The following is a 19,718-nucleotide window of genomic DNA, read 5'->3' on the forward strand; positions in this document are numbered from 1 at the left end:
TTGGTAGTTTTTCACTTTTTACAGTTTTGATTATTTTTCCTCAGTGAAGAGCGAAACGTTTTCAATATATAAATATATAAATCTTTTTTTGAGGGCTTTTTTTGGACTTAAAAAAAAAAAAAAAAAAAAAAAACTTCAAAACAAAAAAATAAAAAAAACCTATTAATTGGGGCTTTTTTAAACCGATTTATTAAGTCTCTCAGTTCACATTGATACCACATTTTGGTTTTTTTTTTCATCATTTCAAGGTTTTGAAAATATTCATTTTCTCATGAAATTTTATCTAAGAAAATGTATGTATTGCGTCCAAGAAACGTTTGACACCAACAAAATTTGCCATGGAAAAATTTCAATTCATTACTTTGTTTGGTATTATTCATGGAAAAACAAGTAATTAACAAGGGAAAATATTTTTCATTTTCCCACGAGAAAATTTTCTAGGGGAGTTATATGGAGAAAATTTTCCTACATACTTTTAACGAATCAAATACGAGAAAGTTGGAATTTCCCGGGTAAATCATTATTTTTCCACAGGAATATAGTGGATCAAATATCCCCAATATCCTTCATGAGAAAATCGAGAATGTATATCTATTTCGTGTAGTGTATGAATTTTTTGTCAGCAGAGGAATTTCAGTTTCTGACATCCACCATCTTTTGTGAAAAGAAAAGAAGATTCAAACAATTTTGCTTCAACAATTTAGCTCAACAGTCTCTTGCAAGAACCTGTAAAGCTCTTCTGCAACGGCATCGGGATACTCTTCATGTGGTAAAAGTGCACCAGGCACCTCGACAAACTTGGTAACTCCTTTAGCTCCTTTGAGTGCAGTCATCTCTGCTTTTGATCTCTTTGGCGACCCTTTCGTTGAAACAACTAGAATTCGAGTCACCCCTTCCAACCCTGCAAAAAGATTGAGGAACTCCTCCCTAGACTGAACTGGGTCAAGGAGGCCTGTCAAGAAAGCAGCTGGAACATACCGAGCCCCTTTCTGTTTTGTCAAGTTATATCTACTTTCAATGATGGCAGAGGTTACATGTTCAGGATCTGCATAAACATGGGATTTATACTGCGACTGAATGGCCTTCTCATTGCTAACGAGCATATTGTACATCATCCAACCCACTGCTGGGGCCCTTAGGGTACCCCTCAACAGCCCATACCTGTATATTCATGGATAGCAGAAACTGATTGTGGTCAAGACCATTGTAGAGATTTGCGAAAATCTTATAGGGTGAGCTTTATAAATTAGTTAATTGTCTGATTATGCAGTAGCTATTCAGATTATGGACGATAGTGAAAAGACAACCAACGAACCAAATAAATGCAATAGGTTGTTAACAACCAGGGAAAAAAATGCAGGAGGTTAGCAATGTCATCTATCTATTGCATGGACACGTCAAACTAAAGACAGAAACCAGTGAGCCAGTCTCTCAACCAGCCAATGATGAGTTCATATTACCTTGATTCCATGGTGGAATCTCGACCGAAGACTATAGGAAGAGGACCAGCCCAGGTCGGTGCTATAGCAGCAATTGCTGAGGTCTTCACCAAGCCTTTCTTTGCTGCCCGAAGTGCAATGGTAGCTGCGTGTCCTCCTCCAAAAACTACCAAATCATCATCTGATTGAATTGCAGAAGAAGGTGACAGTGAGAAATTACCTAAAAAGTAAAGGATGAAAAGTACCAACATCATGCTCAAGATGCCCTAAGGAGACTAATTGAACAAGCCTGCAAGTAGTCTACTATGAGGAGTGGAAAAAGAAGAAGAAACACATCGATCGATAACACTAGTGTGTGTGTGTGTGTGACCACATGTCTCTCCGTATGCAGAAGCAAACACGTCAAGTTACTAGCTAAAACTTACATCTCAAAGTTTTCCTGAAAAAATAACAAAAGCTCTGAAGAGTTTCAGTATAAACAAATTAGAAACAAATTACTGTGGCAAGGAGAGTCCCACTGTGCATTCTTCTAATCACTGTACAAAATAGGTTTTAACTGCTCATATCCTAAAACCTAGAAATATTTTGAGAAACGTTAATTATGCTGGCCCTCCTATTCAACAAATGCATCAATATGCCAATAAGTCATCAATATGATGCAACTGCAGATTATTACAAGTTTGATTTGCGCACCTTTTCGCTGTACAGGGCTATCAGGCGCATTAATAAATTCAATCAAGAAAGTCTCCATTATGTCTGCAGTATAATCAATCTTTGGTCTATCAGAGTAACCAAGACCAGGCCAATCGACAATAGTTGCACGCCAGTTAATTTTTCCATTCTTCTGAACAATCTCTTTAGCCACCAATCTCCATTCTTCAACAGTACTAACATCAGAGATTGTAGGTATCATAAGAATATCCTTACAAGGTTCAGAGCTATCCCCTTTATGTTCTTCATAGTAGATGTTTACCGAATTATCTTGAAATTTCCATTGCCAAGTACCAGTCTTTAACCAACACAAGCAACAGAAAAAAAAAAGCCCCAACGACAACATCAGATTAAATAACACTAACATAAGCAAGAAAACATTACATTGAATCGTTAAGAGAGAAAACTTACAGTTAATGGAGATGAAGGTTTATCGACAATGGAGACCCTTGAAGAATCTAGAGAAGTTGCTGAAGCTCTGATTGTTGTGAAAGGTTTCCTGAGCTGAAAAGTTTGGCAAGTAGAGATTTTGCAGAATAGGAGTGTGGCATAGGGAGGAGTGAGAGAAATATTTGCCGAGAATGCCATTTGGACGAAGAAGAAGATGTTCAGTGTTTGGGATTAGGAGGAGCTTAAACGAAGGGGGAGAGAGATTCCAGTTTGACTCTTGCATACCTTTTCAGCAATGACCAAAAGTCTTCGTGTGCTGCTGATTTTTCCACAAACTCTCGTTGACATTTCCAAGTTTGAACCTCAAAAATCATATCTTTGATGGAGCCCAAAATCGTAAGAGCATTCAAGTTTCAAGGGGTTTGTGACTATAGTCATCGGTTTTGGGGAAAAACTGTTATATAATGCAGAGGTGATTATTTGGTGAATATTTTGCCAAGTTGATTTCAAGGTGAAACTCATCACCGAGATAGTGGCTGATTTGTTAATTTCGGACGAGATGTTGGATTCCATCTCGTATGTTTTTTTTTAAAAAAAATGGGGGTTTTTTTTTTTCCGGACGGGATGTTGGATTCCGTCTCGCATTATTTTTCGACTTTTTTTCGTTTTTTTTTTAAATTTTAGACCGGATGTTTCATTCCGTCCGGAGTGTTTTTTCGATTTTTACGTACATCCCGTCTGAGATATTTTTTCACCTTTGCATTGCACAGCTTCACCTTGTTTTTCACCAAAACGGTGAAAAGAGGGAGAATAACTGCCTACGTAGAGGTGATAAGGGGGGATTATTTTGACTTGCATTGGGAATGCTTAGAGCCAAATTTTCATCTCTCTTTTTTACTACTTTTATGGTGAAAAGTTGTCAGTGGTTGCCAAATACATAAGTGACTATAAACTTCCGGCGTAATACACGGAATGTTTTTTGTATATGAATGTAAAATTGAAAAAACATATAAGATGGAATGAAATAATAAAAACGGATATTGATTTTTCAGCACCCTAAAGGATTATCATTTTTATTATTTCTATATTGAACTAGTATTGGAAGCTGCTCAGACAGAAATTCATATTTTGTTGAAGGTGAGAGTATAAATAAAAAGCTGCGCCTTAATCTTAATTAACTCCTTTGACAACACCTGCGACTATTTTCACTGAAAATATCCGCCTCGGCCGATGGGTGCCTTGGTTGCCTTGAGCCGGGTTGGAGGCGCCTTTCACAACATAGCTCAAATGACGATGAAACTATGCTTAGAACCAAGGCCTTTTGAATTTTGAATGTTATAAATGATTACCTGGGTTTGTGCTTGCTCTTTGATGTGCATACGTAGTTCTTGGTTATATTTTGTTTCACAACCTCCAGGCTTGACAAATTTATACAAGGAGGTGGCATGGGCTGTATACTGCATACTTGACAGTCGGCATGACATGTCTTGTCGGACCTTGATACATGAAGATACACTAGATCTGTCAAAGATGTTTTAATGAATATTTCTGATAGTCTTTATTGATATAACCAACATATATATATATATAGAAGAAGAAGCTCTATGAATACAGAAGATCTCTTAGATCCACATATCTAGAAAAATAGGGTACACTTATTAAGATTACAAGATACTTGCTAATACTAAATAAAATAACAAATATTCTAACACCCTCCCTCAAGTTGGTGCGTAGATATCGCACATGTCCAACTTAACAAGAGAGTTAATAAATACATTGCTAGCCACTGCTTTAGTAAGGACATCTGCTAGTTGTTCTTCAGACTTTACAAATGGAAAAGTAATAATTTAAGCTTCAAGTTTCTCTTTGATAAAATATCTATCAATCTCTACATACTTCGTTCGATCATGTTGAACAGGATTATGAGATATCTCTATAGCTGACGTATTGTCACAATACAGATTCATTTTCACTTTTGGTTTAAAACCTAAGTCCTTCAACAAATTTCTCAACCACAGCAACTCACATACCCTATATGTCATACCTCTATATTCAGCTTTAGCACTTGATCTTGATACGACTGACTATTTTTTACTCCTTCAAGTCACAAGGTTTCCACCTACAAAAGTGAAGTATCCTAAGATAGACCTTCTGTTGTCGGCAGAACCTGCCCAATCTGAATCATTGTAGCCTTATACATTTAGGTGATCATGATTCGAGAACAATAAGCCTTTATCCGGAGCAGATTTCAAATATCTCAATATGCATTCTATAGCATCCATATGAGGTTTACGTGGGTCATGCATGAATTGACTCACGACACTAACTGCATATGCAATATCTGGCTTGGTATGCGATAAATAGATCAATTTCTATACAAGCTTTTGATATCTCCCCTTATCGGTTGGAGTTGCATTCAAACACAGAAACAACTTGTGGTTCTGCTCAATGGGAGTATCAACTGGCTTACATCCGAGCATTCTCGTCTCAGATAATAAATCAAGAATATATTTTCGTTGGGATAAGAAAATACCATTTTTTTATCGGGCTACCTCAATCCCAAAGAAATATTTAAGGTCTCCGAGCTGTTTCATTTCAAATTCAGAAGCCAGATACTGTTGTAAACTAGAAATCTCTTCATGATCATCACCTGTCACCACCATATCATCAACATAGATAATCAAAGCAGTGATTTTACCTCTTCTGTGTTTTAAAAACAAAGTGTGATCCGAGTTGCTTTGTTTGTAGCCAAACTTCTTCATAGACTTGGTGAACTTGCCAAACCAAGCTCTTGGGGACTGTTTTAACCCATACAATGTCTTCTTTAGTTTACAGACCATTGTTGTATCTGAGTATTCTGGTATACCTGGGGGAGGATCTATATATACTTCTTCAGTAAGATCTCCATGCAAGAAAGCATTTTTTTCATCAAACTGAAGAAGAGGCCAATCTTTATTAGCTGTTAATGACAAAAGTACTCTCACAGTATTGAGTTTAGCAATCGGTGCAAAAGTTTCTTGATAATCTACACCATAAGATTGTGTATACCCTTTCACAACCAGCCGAGCTTTGTATCTCTCAATAGCCCCATCTGCTTTGAGCTTGACTGTAAATACACATTTGCACCCCACTGTCTTCTTTCTCTTTGGTAAGATTACAAGTTCCTAAGTGGCATTCTTTTTCAGTGCTGTCATTTCTTCTGCCATAGCTTTGGTCCATCTAGAATCTGCTAAAGCTTCCTGCATTTGACTAGGAATAGAGACAAATGATAATAAGAATACATAAGATGCATATGACTTGGACAACTTGTGAGATGACACATGGTTGCTTATGAGATATTTCACTTTAGCTTTAGGATCAGGTTCATATTTAATTAGTGGTTGGCCACGGTTAGATCGAGGTGGAAGATGATATTGAACTAGTTCAGAATTAAGACTAGGTAGATTAACATCATGAATTAGACTCACCAACATTATGAGTATTTGAATCAACAATAATAGAGTCAGGCGATACCTCTAATGGGTCTTCTGGAGAAGATTGGATTAGTGGATCCGTTGTAGGAAGTAATGTACTATCATGGACTTGATCTTCACATCCTTCACTTAAGCACTTAGTGGAGGTTGCATCGACTTTTTCTATTAAGTTTTTATCACTTGGTGATTGTGATCTCAATAAATTAAAGACCATTATATCATCATGATTATGCATTTCATTTCTATTCTCCCCCTGAAGTGAAGAATCAGTGATATTTATATAAAAAAGATCGTGCTCATGGAAAATGACATCCATTGAGACAAATTTTTTGTTAGAAGATGGATGATAACACTTATAACCCTTCTGAGTTGAGCCATACCCAACAAAGACACACTTCAACGCACGTGGATCCAGTTTGGTGCGTTGTTGTGCATGTAAGTGAACATACACCACACACCCGAAGATATAGGGTGCTAAATGAACAATGGGTGGAAGCGTACAATGATCAGAAAGCACATCTAAGAGTCTCCGAAATAGGACAACACTAGAAGGTGTACAATTCATCAAGTAAACAGCAGAGTTCAAAGCTTCTCCCCATAAGTGAGATGGAACATGACCACCAATTAATAAAGACTGGGTGACCTCCAAAATATGTATGTTTTTTCGTTCGGTAACCCCATTTTGCTGAGGGGAATAAGAGCAAGATGTTTGATGTAGAATACCAGCCGAATGCATAAAGCCAATCAATTCCTTTTTGAAATACTCACCCTCATTATCAGAGCGAACAACCTTTACATAGATTCCAAACTGTGTGAGCACCATCTGATGGAAAAGGGCAAAAACTGTACAGACATCACTTTTATGTTTCAAAAAATATACCCAGGTCATCCGAGTGCAGTCATCAACAAATGTAATAAACCATTTCATCCCGTTATGTGTAGGACGTGGGGCAGGACCCCAAACATGTGAATGAACTAAAGAAAAAGGAGCATCAACTTTATTATCACTCGAAGAGAAAACAGTACGATGGCTTTTCGCCATTACAGAGGGTTTACAAGCAAAATTAGAAAGACTACAACCATTAAATAAAGATGGAAATAATCTCCTAAGATAACCAAATGAGGGATGTCCTAGTCTCTATACCAAAGCCAAATCTCGCCTTTATATTTATTAACTTTATCATCACTCATAACATGAGCTTGTACTCCTTGATTGGACCGTTGTAAACCATCCTCCAGATAATACAATCCTCCACTTTGTTTACCACTGCCAATCCTCTCCTTGGTATGGATGTTTTGAAAAATACAGTGAGTAAGAAAAAACAAGGCAACACAATTATTAGATTTGATTAATTGGCTAACAAAGAGAAGGTTACAGTTTAGTGATGGAACAAATAAAACATCATGGATATATAAAGAAAAAGATAGAGGTACAGTGCCAACACCAACAACTGGAGATGACACACCATTAGCATTAGTAATGACTGATTTAGAACAACTAGAGGAGAAATGGTTAAATTTATAGCGATCACAAATCATATGATCAGTAGCACCCGTGTCAATTATCCAATCACTATTTCCAATAAAAACAATAAGAGCAGAGTTAGATATATCTGATTGGGCAACAAATCCGGCAGTAGTGACTAAGTGACTCTTCTTCATATAAAGAGTAGACATGACAGCTGAATCGTTATTGGAATGCACAACAACGGAATCATTATTAGTAGATAAGTCTGTCATTATGATATATAACACAAACAATGAATTAGATTAATAGACAAGAACGATAAGGAAGAAGAGGGTAATAAATACAATCTGATATAGTGTAACAAATTGTATTATATGACCATAAAAAGAAACCAAACATCCAAAAAAAATACTCTGATTTCTATAGTAATGGGGTAGTGGAAAGAAAATCGGAGTTGGCTCTTGTTACCATGTCAAAGATGTTTTAATGAATATTTCTGATAGTCTTTATTGATATAACCAGCAGATATATATACAAGAAAAAACTCCATGAATACAGAATATCTCATAGATCCACATATCTCGGAAAATGTAATACACTTAGTCACTTACTAAGATTACAAGATACTTACTAATACTACAAGATACTTATCTCTTATATATAAAGCGGATACCAGATTTCCCAATTAGTTTCCGTATTCCCGGTTTTACACCAAAGTTTTTAATGGGAAGGGTACCGGAAAGTTAGACAGCCACTTATTTTTTGCTCTTCATAGAAAGGGTAAAATCGTATATACACTTTTCCCTTCCATCACTTAACTTTTGCTACGTAAAAAAAACCCAAACAGACGCACCTTTCCATCGCTCCATAAATCGCAACGAAAAAAAAACGGCACACAAATTCTCTAAATTCTTTTTCATCGTCATCACAACTCTCCTCATCACTCTCTCACACACAAATTATCTCAAACGTTTTTTCATCTTCGACCCAACTCTAAGATTTTATTCGTGGAAAAAGGTAAGTGAACTTCTTCAGAATAAAACTTTTTTTGTTGGAAATTACATTCAATTTTCTGATTTTGATTTGCAAGCAATCGCAGAAAAAAATTTCTTCTTCGCGAACAGGTTCTCTCCTCTTTTTTTCTTCCCTCCCGTTTTTCTTTGTCTTCTACACCACCTTCATCTTCGAAATGATTTTGTATTGTTTGAGAGAATGCCTTATTAGAGTTCCTAATTTTGTTTTTGGGGTCTAATGACTTTGTCAAACACAGGTTGGCAAAAGGAGTGCTTCATTACAATGTCACTTGAACTGCGATTATGGACCACTTTAAGGTATTGTTAGAAGAACTCAGTTTGGTAGGTTTCGTTCCTTTATGTACTTTTGTTTGAGAGTACGTACTCATCCTTTAGATTCCTGTGTTTCTACAGTTAACGACTTTGGTTTGGTACAATTTATTTTGCGATGCTCTATTCCATTCTACAGTTGACATATGTTCCAATTTCTGACAGTCTAGCAGGGAAACAAATGCTTCCACTACAAGAAAAGGTTGTAAAAGCTATTAAGGAGGCATTCCACCTGAAAAAAACTGCAACCATTACCGAGTTCTTAGAAAAGGTTACTTGCATTTCATGCTAGAAAAGGTTAGAAACGGATGTTGTTGGCAGGGCGGAATTCGATGTTGTGTTGAATAAAATGGCAAAGATTTGGATACTGTGAGGTTTGTTTCCTGTCTCCAAATTCACCATTACTATTTTTGTATTTATCTTTTATGTCTTTTTGCGATTATGAGTTTCATAGTTTCATTTGATAAAGCAATTATTAGAAGGAAAAATAAAACAAATTGCATTTGTCATGCATAAACCGGCGTGTTCGGCTTCTCATACTCTAATCTTTGTTTTGGTTGTAACAGGCGGGCCCTGAGTGCCAGCGTCAAACAATTGTTTTACATTAGTAGTTCCGGGATCTACAAGCAAACGATTGAGGCACCTCATGTTGAAGGGGTATGCTTTATGCTTACATTCGTTTTGTCGAATTCCCATGTGTTTCATACTGGATATTTTCAGAATGTAACAACCCAAAAAACAAAACTGGGTTCTACTATCCTCTTACTATGTTGGTCCTGCAGATAGCCGATAACTGTTGTCTCATGTTAGAAACAAGTCACATACTTGGGAAGTCGACATCATATTGATTCACAACTTCTTCTATATGTTTCCTTTACTAATAATCAGGAATTGTCCAAGACCTAAAATCGTCATCAAGGAAAGAAGAAGTAATACTCCTTCACTACCCAAGCACTGGCGGTTTCTGGGGGAAGCATCTGTTAAGGGTAAGCTTCGTCTTTTAAACTCCTAGGGTTTTCTATTCTTAATTGGCCTTCTTCTTTTCTTCTCGAATATAGGTCGGCTCCTTTCGTTTCTACTGGCAAGCTTTTCCGGAAGCTCGAGGTCTGGAGTGACACCCTGTAGAAGGCCTGTGCTAATAAGCAAAAATATTTTTACAACACCCCGCTAATAAACAGATAGAGTAGTAGGAGGGAATACAAGTGTTACATTCATGCCTTCATACGAGGCATTGCTTGAAAGCGGATTTCCACTATTACTAACACGAGAGGAAAAAATGTGCGTATTATGTTGGCACAGGAAATTTATCCATTCAATTTTACTGAAACCGTGGAAACTTCAGGCACTACTGCTGCATCTAACAGAATCCGCAAAATTTACCAGGTAATAGACTTTAATTATGTTCAGTAAAATGCTAAACTTCCATCTATTGTTATATTTAGTTTAAATAAAAGTTTGATGAAAGAATATGTGCTGTGTTGTGGTGTTGTGGATGTGGTAGTGTATGGTGTGTTCTGGTTTGGTGGAGGTGGTAGTGTGTGTGTGCTTTGTGTTTTGTATGTATGTGTATGCTGGCAGGCCATGTGCTAGAGTGTTGTGTGTGTGACGTGGTTTTGTGGTGTGATCTGGTCTGGTTTGGTGGAAAGCAGACATTGGCAAATACTAATAGGGTTGTTGGGACATAGTAAGTATCATATAGTAATGAATATTGATTGTAGTTTTTAATTTTGGAAAAGTTTAACAATGGCTGAAATACTGAAGTTTGTGAAAAATACGCTTACCAACTTCTTGAAATTCTATCAGATACCCAAAAGCTTTGCACACTTTTGTGGTATTTTGTTTTGTGGTCGTAACTGTGCTATGTAAATTGAACAAAAAACCTTTTGTTATATAAAGCATATCATGTAACTGCTCTCAAATATGACAAACATTTATACTCAATTTTAAGGAAGGGCGCAAAATGACACCAGTAAAGCACAGTCAATTTGCAAGACTCTTAAATAACGGACTAATTTACGTATTATAAAGTTTGTGTGACAGTCATCTTGATGTAATTAGTGACAATCCTAGCAAAGAATTTGAAGGTGTACACTGTGCCCTTTTCCCCTTTGTTTGTTGGTAACATTTAAACATGTTAAAAGAGGTTAGTTAGCCACTGTTCATGTGGAAAGATACTAAGATAGACAACTAACAAAAAATTAATTTACTGTCCTCAGTTTAAGCTTTTGGTTTCTTTTCTTATTTTTTTCTTACTTTTTTGTTGACAAACTTTTTTTCATTTTCTTCATTATAATGATTTAGGGTTTATATGTTCCTTCCATGAGACCATGACTATAGTCTTCTTTAACTTTTACGCTTTCCTTAGATCATACCAACTGGCATGCAACGAGTTTAAATTCTTTTCACAACAATATGCAGTGGTTACATGTCACCTGAGTATGCCATGGAAGGAATATTCTCTGAAAAATCTTATGTATTTAGTTTTTGGAGTGTTCTTTGTTAGAGATTGTGAGCAAGAAGAAGAATAACAACTTGGCTTTTTGCGGAAGAATCTTATAACAACCTTTTAGGATTTGTGAGTATATACTTTTCAGCTCTATCCTTGACTTATAATTTACTTTTATGATCTCTTGCTTCAAATGGGTAATCTTAAATTTTTCTATCAAGGGATGGCAATTGTGGAATGAAAATAAGGCGTTGGAGTTGATGGATCCAACATTGGTCGAATCATATAATTCACAATAGCTGATGAGATACATCCATATGGGGCTCCTTTGCGTGCAAGACCCTGCCCTTGATAGGCCAACCATGTCTACAATAGTTTCCATGCTTTGTAGCGATGCAACTGTAGCTAGAATGTTTTCTAGGACACAATATAAATGTACTACGTGTTGCAAAAGGGCTTATCCACTTGAGAAGGTCAGTGCTACAATTGTTATTAATCTGAATCGATTATGTGCTTCCTTTTACTTGGCTTCTGCTCTGTGGACTATCTTTGTTTCCAAAACATTTGAATCGATTATGTGCTTCCAAAATATTGCTTATTTTCTTTTTGGTTGTGAGACATTGTGGGGAAACCCGGCAGGTAAGGTTGTTGGCGGGCCGGAATTCGATGTTGTGTTGGATAACAATGGCAAAGATTTGGATACTGTGAGGTTTGTTTCCTGTCTCCAAATTCACCATTACTGTTTTTGTGATTATTTTTTGTCTTTTTGCAATTATGAGTTTCACAATTTCATTTGATTAAGCAATTATTGGATGGAAAAAAATAAATCAGTGCATTTGTCATGCATAAGTTGCTGTGTTCTGCCTTCTCATACTCTAATGCAGTTTGGTTGTATTAACCTAACATGAAAAGTTGAAAACCTTAACATGCAGACCTGAGTGCCGGCATCAATCAGTTTTTGTAGATTAGTAGTGCTGGGATCTACAAGCAAACGAATGAGGCAACTCATGTTGAAGGGATATGTTGTATGCTTCTGTTCTGTTTTGTCGAATTCTCATGTGTTTCATACTGGATATTTTCAGTATGTAACAACTTCATGGTTTGCTAAGTTACTAACTAGGTCTTAAACTATTTGACTAATTTTGTGCATGTACAAAATTGAATTAATCCGTATTGTCTGAGACTCACCATTTTTTATTTGAATCTGTATGTTTATTCACCTTAGATTTTACTGCCACCAAAAGATGTGTTCGAAACTAAGTTGTAAACTGAGTTTACCATTATCAGTTTAGCACCAGTCTGAGAAGAGTTAGGACATAGTTTTCCTTTAAAACAATCGCATCTTATTCAGCCAACAAACAAAATCAAGGCTTCATAGTGTATGTTTGTGTATGCCCAAAGGTCGGCCCATCCGAAAATCCAATGCTTTTATATTACATCTCACCGGCACGGTATCTTTGGTCTCCTTACCATAAATAATGTGTTACCAATAGGACTCCTATTTTCTCATTCGAAGCTAAACTTGGCGGGGACACCATTAAAGCCGATGGTGGTCATGTTGCAGATGGATAAATATATTGCGGATGTTTTCGTCATTTGGCGAGTTCCTTCCCTAGCACATTATTGGATCGGAAACAAAGAAAAGATTGTGAGGAGTGGTTCTTTCATCGTAAGTAAGCTAATGAAATTTTATATGTACCTTTGTTATGTTTAGCTCTAGGCATCTAAATTTGTCGGTATAATAATTGTTTATTACAACTCCAAATACCTCGAAGCCAATACTTTGATCTTTCCAGTCTTATCTAACTAAGATCTACATTGTAACGGTATTGTTCATGACTGACCGGTTGAATTCGGGATCGGGATGCAACTGCCAATATCTCCCATGTTAGGGACTTATCTTCTATGCTCACTTCGGCAGTTGAAGATCCAATTGTTTCAAGCGGAAAGATTTTCAACTATGTAAGTATTGGCTGTTAAAATGTTTGAAGATGGCCCGAAAGAAGTCTATTGGCTGTTAAAATGTTAATTTGTTGCCTCATAGGTCAGATGGTAACCTATGCCAAATAGCTCGGATGGTGGTGGGTAGATTGCATGTGTGTTTGACATTATGTAACAGCAGATAAAGAGTGAAGGATCGCATGGGAAAGGGAGTTTGTAAAGTTTTTCGTTAGAGCTTAGAGAGTAGTGTATACTTCAAGGAGCTTCTTCCGGGTCAAATGAGTATAGAGAGTACAGAAACAGTTCTTCATACTCTCAAACAAGTGAAATGATTAATGCTCCGGTGAGACGTATTGATGAGATTCTTTAAGAAGAAACTCCCGGTTAGACGTATAAGAAGAAACTGGGAAACTACAAAACCATGATTACTCTTCACGCTGCTGTCCCTCTCAAGCTCCGTGCATCTCGAAGAGTTTGAGGAAAATATTAATAAGTTGATCAATAATCTTATGTTCTATTCTTTGTATACCCATGAACTCAATCTGTATGTTTTCGGCGTAATTCAACATTGCAAGTTTTTTATAATTATGTACTCATTACTGTGTACATCAGTTTTTAAACACTATTGTGTCATTGATACTTACTACTATCTCATAATACAAACTTATATAGTTAGCGCCATCAAATATGCATTTTTTTACATGCATACAAACGTCATTTTTTTTTTACAACACCTTGCTAATACACAGATAGAGTTGTAGGAGGGAGCTATGAGTGTTACATTTAGTCTGCATTCACGCCTTCATACGAGGTATTGCTTGAGAGCGGATTTCCACTATTACTTTTTGGAAATGCCCTTACCATAGAGCTTTCAAACCGACTAGGAAGGCCCAGGAATGGAAAAAAAAAAACATACTTATCCCTTCAATCCTTTCAATCCCCTCAATCGTCAAAAAACTCTTCCTTCAAAATTCAAGTACTAACTGCTTCAACTACCGCTCGTATGGTTCCTTCAAACTATAACCGTGTCTTCAGCGAAACTGTCAGTATACATACAAAAAAAATTCCATTGTCAAAGCCTCACTTATTCTCTTCCTTCCAATTTCTCATGTGCCATCTTTGGCATCAACAAATAGCATTATCCTGCAAAAAAAGGTTTGATCATGACTAATTTCAGTCTCTTCAACAACACTTTGCATATTTCAACTTTAAATAGACACCATTTTAACTATACTAAATTGTTTCATCGTATCATGTTTTCTTTCATAGTGTTGTAGTTTTCAAGACTGTTCATCACGTACACTTTCAAGAGTGATTCACTACTTTTTTGTGTACTTTTTCTTATTCACTACTGCATTTCATAATCTCCTTCGTAAAATATTTCTTTCATGGTCTATATTTCTCTGACTTTAAAATTGTATAGGTTTCCTTCAAAATGACACCACCGGGATATCTTCCTTTATCTGACATAAATTACCAGAATCAAAACTGCAGAATTAAGTTTCGCGTCTCTAGAAAATGGAGCATCGGAAAAGAATTGCATGGAAAAACTAGCAGATTTGACATGGTTTTGATAGACGATAAAGTTAGCCAATTTTATTTGAATTGTACAAATTCCCTTTCCAGTATTTTTTATTCAAACAATTATTAACTATTTGCATATATTTTGGTTTCAGGGGAATCAAGTGCATGCAATTTTTCCAAAGAACCAATCTGAAAAATTCTCAGAAGTTATCCGAGAAGGCTGCGTGTATCATGCTGAGCATTTTAATGTACAAACAGTGTCTGATTATCGGCCTGTTCAACATGCATTTGTTATACTTTTTAAATGGGACATGTTTGTTAGACTACTAAGTGAAACTGCACCAGAAATTCCGCCGTACAAGTTTGCTTTGACTGAATTTGACAACATCAACAGTCGTTACAAACAAATTACAAATCTAACAGGTACCCGAGGAATGAAGCCACTGAGAAATATATACAACTACAAATATGTATATTTATACATAACAAATATCTCTTTATAATATTTATCAGATGTATGTGGCGTGCTTGAAGGAATTTCAGCCATAACGGTTAGGAAAGGAATGAAGCAACTGAGAAATATTCACTTGAGGAATGACAGGTTAGCTTCCAAATTTTGTTTTAATGAGTATGGAAAACATCTTACCTGTATCTATATACTCACAAAAAAATTAACTACCCAGTGGGAAAAAAATGAGGATTACACTATGGGAAAATGCAGTGGACTTGGTTGACAAAGATATCATTAATTCTACTGCGGATCAGCCTGTGATCATTGACTGTTGACATCTAATCTGGTAACTTAATTAATACAAGTATAATTATACGCTTTATATTACTATATTATTCCTTCTCCTTGGAACTAACTGCTGCTTTAAATATTTCAGGAGTTTACTATCTAAATTCAACAAGGGCGACAAAAATTTATTACAACTTGGCAATTCCTGAACTTCAACATCTAATGAACAGGTAAAGTTCTCAAACGTACATATACTTTACATTACTCAAAATTTAACTTTTATTTTTTCAGTCCAAAGAGCAAAACAATTGAACTGCTTGAAGGGTCAGCATCTACTGATCGTATATCGAGTACTCGACAACTCAAGAACAGGAAAACTCTTGCTGAAATTCTTAATTCATTGGATAGAGACACCATTGTGAGTTAACAATACACTTTTATATAATTTTTTTTTTTTTTTTGCTTTAAAACTTTTCACTATATAGAGTCATTCTTTTCAGGGACATGTTCTAACATGCAAAGCTTCAATTTGCGAAGTCATACATGACTATGAGCCATATTATTTATCATGCCCTAAAGCTGGTTGTCGAAAGAAAAAAGTTTTGGAAAAAGATGATCGTTATTGGTGTAATAGCTGTAATGAGTTTCTACCATCTCCATTTACAAGGTAAAACTATTATATTTTATTATAACTTCTTCACTTCCCTTTCAATTATTTATATTGACATGGAATGCTAGATATCAAATTCGAGCCCGCATTCAAGATCACACAAATCGTTCTATTGTGACCATCTTTGGAAAAGAAGCAGAAACACTGGTTAAACATCCAGCATCTGAATTGGAGGCTATGCTTAAATCGGTAAATCTACTATTAAACATTTCAACACTAATTTATTTGCATTTAAATATATCTAATTCAAGTGCATAATCTTTTCTTAAACCAGGCAAGTGGTTCTCAAATGGTTAAGAATATACTGAATGAGCTTATAGGTTCATCATTAATTTTTGAAATAAAAATTAATGAATGCAACATCAAGAATCAAGGAACCAATGGCTTCATAACAACTAAAGTTTTTCCTATGGATTACAAGCTAGAAGGAGACATGATGCTTACTCACATTGATCAGGTAAAAAGAAAAAGTATATTTAATAAAAGTTTAAGATAGATAGACAAGACATTATTATTTTTTTATTCAATGCATAATTTCTTTTTTTGATTATAGATGCAGGCCAAAGTAGAAATTCATACTCTTAATACTATCTACCAAGATCCTATATCCGAGCATCCAAAAGTGAGTGATTCTAAACTAATCGAAAAAAATGTTTTTATTTATTTGTTTACTTGAGATAACTGTTATATATATATTAGAGAGAAAATGTACATACTAATATGCTATTACACGTTTTTACGTTATGTTATTTGTTGCCATCTTTTATTATTTGTAACGGGGCTGTTTCAATTAGAAAATTGAATATTATTTTGTTAAGAATCATGTCCTGGCAGATCAGCTCATTAGAAATTCAATCCTTCTTGATACAGATATTACCATTTGAAAATTCTTCTGAACCGCCTGGAACCTCAACTAAGGAAACAAATCCTAAACATATGCGTAGAAAATCCGAATGTGTGGTAAATATACAAACGCTTTGATTTTTAACTATTTGTTTTTATCAATTCTTTTTCCTTTATAACTAACCTGGGGGGGAAAATGTGCGTATTATGTTGGCACAGGAAATTTATTCATACAACTTTAAGGAAACCGTGAAAACTTCAGCCACGACTGTTGCATCTAAGAGAATACGCACAATTTACCAGGTAATACACTTTAATTATGGCCATTAGAATTCTTAACTTCCATCTATTGTGATCTTTAGTCTAAATAAATATTTGATGAAAGAATATGTCGTTATAGGAGTAAATGTGTGTGCTGTGGTGTGGTATTGTGGATGTGGTAGTGTATGTTGTGTTGAGTGTTGGCAGGTCTTTATTCTTTTGTTGTGTACTTGTGGTGTTGTTTGCGTGATTGTCGCCTGTTGTGTTGCTACATTTTGTGTGTGTTGGGTGCTTCGCTTTGCGTGCTAGGTTCATTTTCTACCGCTACTATTTCATTACGGGCCGACTCCAAATGCTTCTTCCGCTACCGATGGCCGGTAGTGGGAGTGTGGTGAGTGTCTTTGGTCAGTATCTGTGTGTGGACTGGTGTGTCATGCTGTAGTGGTGTAGGTGGCAGGTGGTTTAGTAGTGTAGTCGACTTATTTTGCTGCTGCTGTAGTGGTTTAAGATTGGAACATGTTAACGGTTATAGGACAGAATGATGGAGATGGCTTGGAGCATGTCGTTATTAATATTGTTCTCAACTTATTATTGTTTTATTACTTATGATTATCATATATTTTGTTGTTGGAATTTAATTTGTAAAGCAACAATGATGTTACTAATGGCTACTAGATTTGCTCTGCCATGTCACAGTGATGCCATAGGATTTACATAAATAGTTGTTCTATAAAACAGCCTAACAGGTAAGCTGAGCATCTTTCCCTGATGTCAAAAATCTCAGTTAGGTATAAGGTAAGGTAAGTGTCCTACCTAAATAAGTTGCAATACCATAGAACTTCCCAGTTGACCATCAACTCAAGGTGAATTTACCCATAAATAATGCCATCTTAAACATTCTAAACGAGAAATTGTTTTGAGACGATAAATGTTTCACTCATATAGGCAATTACAAAATGCAACACAAACCAGTTAAATATGCCCACATATTCCTATGGGAATAACATAAACTACTCAGTAAAAACATTTACAACAAATTTTCACACAGAACTACAGAATCCCAAATTACTACACACCCAATCTGCTAAAACCCAAAACCCAAAAAACACAAAACTCTTCTCCAAAACACCAAAAATAAACATAACCCATGTGTTCTTAAATCTCAAAAAAAGCACATTTTGCAGGAACTTACACTCTATCACTAAGCTATACAGCCTGTTGTTTGCCTTCCTAATTATTGTTTATAATGATTTTTACTAAACTTTCCATTCCATGCTTCACAATTCAAACGAAACTCTACCGACACAGAACCTAATCACCCAATTGCAAAGTCTTCATACTAAAGTTCATCATCCATAGCAATCCATGATTCCGCCAGTGTTGGGCAATATTTCAATAATTAGTTATTTACCATGCTCAGGCCCAGAACAATATATGAAAATGGGCAAACCCAATCCATCATGAAGCAAAAGATTGATGAATGCCATGTGCAGCTTGGTGCCAAAGAAAAAGGTTCATAAATTGGGACCAAATAACCAACATTTCATTTCATTATGTTAATCAAGTGGAATCCCGAAACCTGGCAAAAATTTGAATGTGTAGCTTGGTGCTAATAACATTTTTAGAATAGGGACCAATAAACAATGTAAGAATTGATCAAATTAATGCGACTAATGTAAGGATGACAGATGATAATTCAACGATGCGGCCTAACATCCATAATTTCTTCCTTTTGAGACCTCCATACAAATGGATTGAAAAAATTCAACCCTCCATCATTTGAATAATTTAATCTCCATACACATGAAATGGATCCACATTATATTAAAAACTTTTAAATTGTAATTTTGCCACATAGCCATCTTACCGAAAACTATTATTTACACATTCAATTCGTCCGCATATTATATCCAACTTAAATGTGAACGTTCCTAAATAAGACAAACAAAAAATGGCTTTTTTTAGCTACCAACCCTCCAAGCTACCTACTTATTTAAACCGATCAAAATAATTAACGACAAAAAAAAAAAAAAATGGATTCGCTAGATCATTCTGAAGACAATAAAAAGAAAAAAGTTACTTTTCTTGCATTTTTTGTTAGATATTTTATTCTTCAGTTTAGAATATAAATCATATTGCACAACATGATGTAATATTCTTATATCTTACAGGTAGTACACTCATATAAATCCAACAATGTTGCTCCATCAATTATAAATGCTCCACAAAAGAATTACACAACTAGCAGCACAAAGGTAAACTTCATCAACATAATACCTATTTTTTAGGTAAATTAGTTTATGCCATATACAATACTAATTACATACTAACTAAATTACAGGCGGTTAAATACCTCTTCAAATATATTTATTCGGCAAAGATCAAAAAAATCGAATCAAACAAAGACTAAAACTAGCGTATTCATTCGTTTTTTTTTTTCTTATTGAAGTTCTTTGAATATAAACCATTT

The 19,718-nt window shown here is 35.5% G+C and overlaps 2 protein-coding genes and 3 long non-coding RNA genes across 5 annotated transcripts; 4 read left to right on the forward strand and 1 right to left on the reverse strand.

Annotated features, from left to right (window-relative positions):
- Nucleotides 1-488: 488 nt before the first annotated feature.
- On the reverse strand, nt 489-2,883 carry LOC147521245 (uncharacterized). Its single transcript, XM_086601372.1, has 4 exons — nt 2,562-2,883; nt 2,133-2,448; nt 1,461-1,620; nt 489-1,161 (listed from the first exon to the last, which is right to left on the reverse strand). Exons 1-4 carry the CDS (start codon nt 2,736-2,738, stop codon nt 693-695), a joined length of 1,122 nt encoding a protein of 373 aa, XP_086457498.1. The 5' UTR covers nt 2,739-2,883; the 3' UTR covers nt 489-692.
- Nucleotides 2,884-8,139: 5,256 nt separating this feature from the next.
- On the forward strand, nt 8,140-9,193 carry LOC147521246 (uncharacterized). The gene is made up of 3 exons (XR_015193850.1): nt 8,140-8,498; nt 8,752-8,812; nt 8,990-9,193. It is a non-coding gene; the product is annotated as an uncharacterized LOC147521246 (long non-coding RNA).
- Nucleotides 9,194-9,792: 599 nt separating this feature from the next.
- On the forward strand, nt 9,793-11,309 carry LOC147521247 (uncharacterized). Its single transcript, XR_015193856.1, has 3 exons — nt 9,793-9,810; nt 9,883-10,207; nt 11,243-11,309. It is a non-coding gene; the product is annotated as an uncharacterized LOC147521247 (long non-coding RNA).
- Nucleotides 11,310-11,362: 53 nt separating this feature from the next.
- Nucleotides 11,363-12,753, forward strand: LOC147521248 (uncharacterized). Its single transcript, XR_015193861.1, has 3 exons — nt 11,363-11,399; nt 11,492-11,979; nt 12,203-12,753. It is a non-coding gene; the product is annotated as an uncharacterized LOC147521248 (long non-coding RNA).
- Nucleotides 12,754-14,899: 2,146 nt separating this feature from the next.
- LOC147521249 (replication factor A protein 1-like) lies at nt 14,900-17,452 on the forward strand. The gene is made up of 11 exons (XM_086558745.1): nt 14,900-15,158; nt 15,249-15,532; nt 15,623-15,704; nt 15,766-15,892; nt 15,975-16,141; nt 16,213-16,333; nt 16,419-16,601; nt 16,698-16,766; nt 17,015-17,104; nt 17,207-17,290; nt 17,388-17,452. Exons 3-11 carry the CDS (start codon nt 15,697-15,699, stop codon nt 17,391-17,393), a joined length of 855 nt encoding a protein of 284 aa, XP_086414871.1. The 5' UTR covers nt 14,900-15,158; nt 15,249-15,532; nt 15,623-15,696; the 3' UTR covers nt 17,394-17,452.
- Nucleotides 17,453-19,718: the final 2,266 nt, after the last annotated feature.

This window comes from Coptis chinensis, chromosome 1 (assembly GCF_015680905.1).
Source record: "Coptis chinensis isolate HL-2020 chromosome 1, ASM1568090v1, whole genome shotgun sequence".
Taxonomy (NCBI): Eukaryota; Viridiplantae; Streptophyta; class Magnoliopsida; order Ranunculales; family Ranunculaceae; genus Coptis; species Coptis chinensis.

Bases quoted from the DNA above. Each gene is read 5' to 3' on its own strand.
- LOC147521245 (XM_086601372.1), bottom strand. From the start codon at position 2,738: ATGGCATTCTCGGCAAATATTTCTCTCACTCCTCCCTATGCCACACTC. The intron at 1,621-2,132 runs GTGCGCAAATCA...CAATTCAATCAG, and splicing joins TAGCCCTGTACAGCGAAAAG to ATGATGATTTGGTAGTTTTT. The intron at 1,162-1,460 runs GTAATATGAACT...ATGAATATACAG, and splicing joins GATTCCACCATGGAATCAAG to GTATGGGCTGTTGAGGGGTA.
- LOC147521249 (XM_086558745.1), top strand. The intron at 16,334-16,418 runs GTAAATCTACTA...TTCTTAAACCAG, and splicing joins TGGAGGCTATGCTTAAATCG to GCAAGTGGTTCTCAAATGGT. The intron at 17,105-17,206 runs GTAAATATACAA...ATGTTGGCACAG, and splicing joins GTAGAAAATCCGAATGTGTG to GAAATTTATTCATACAACTT.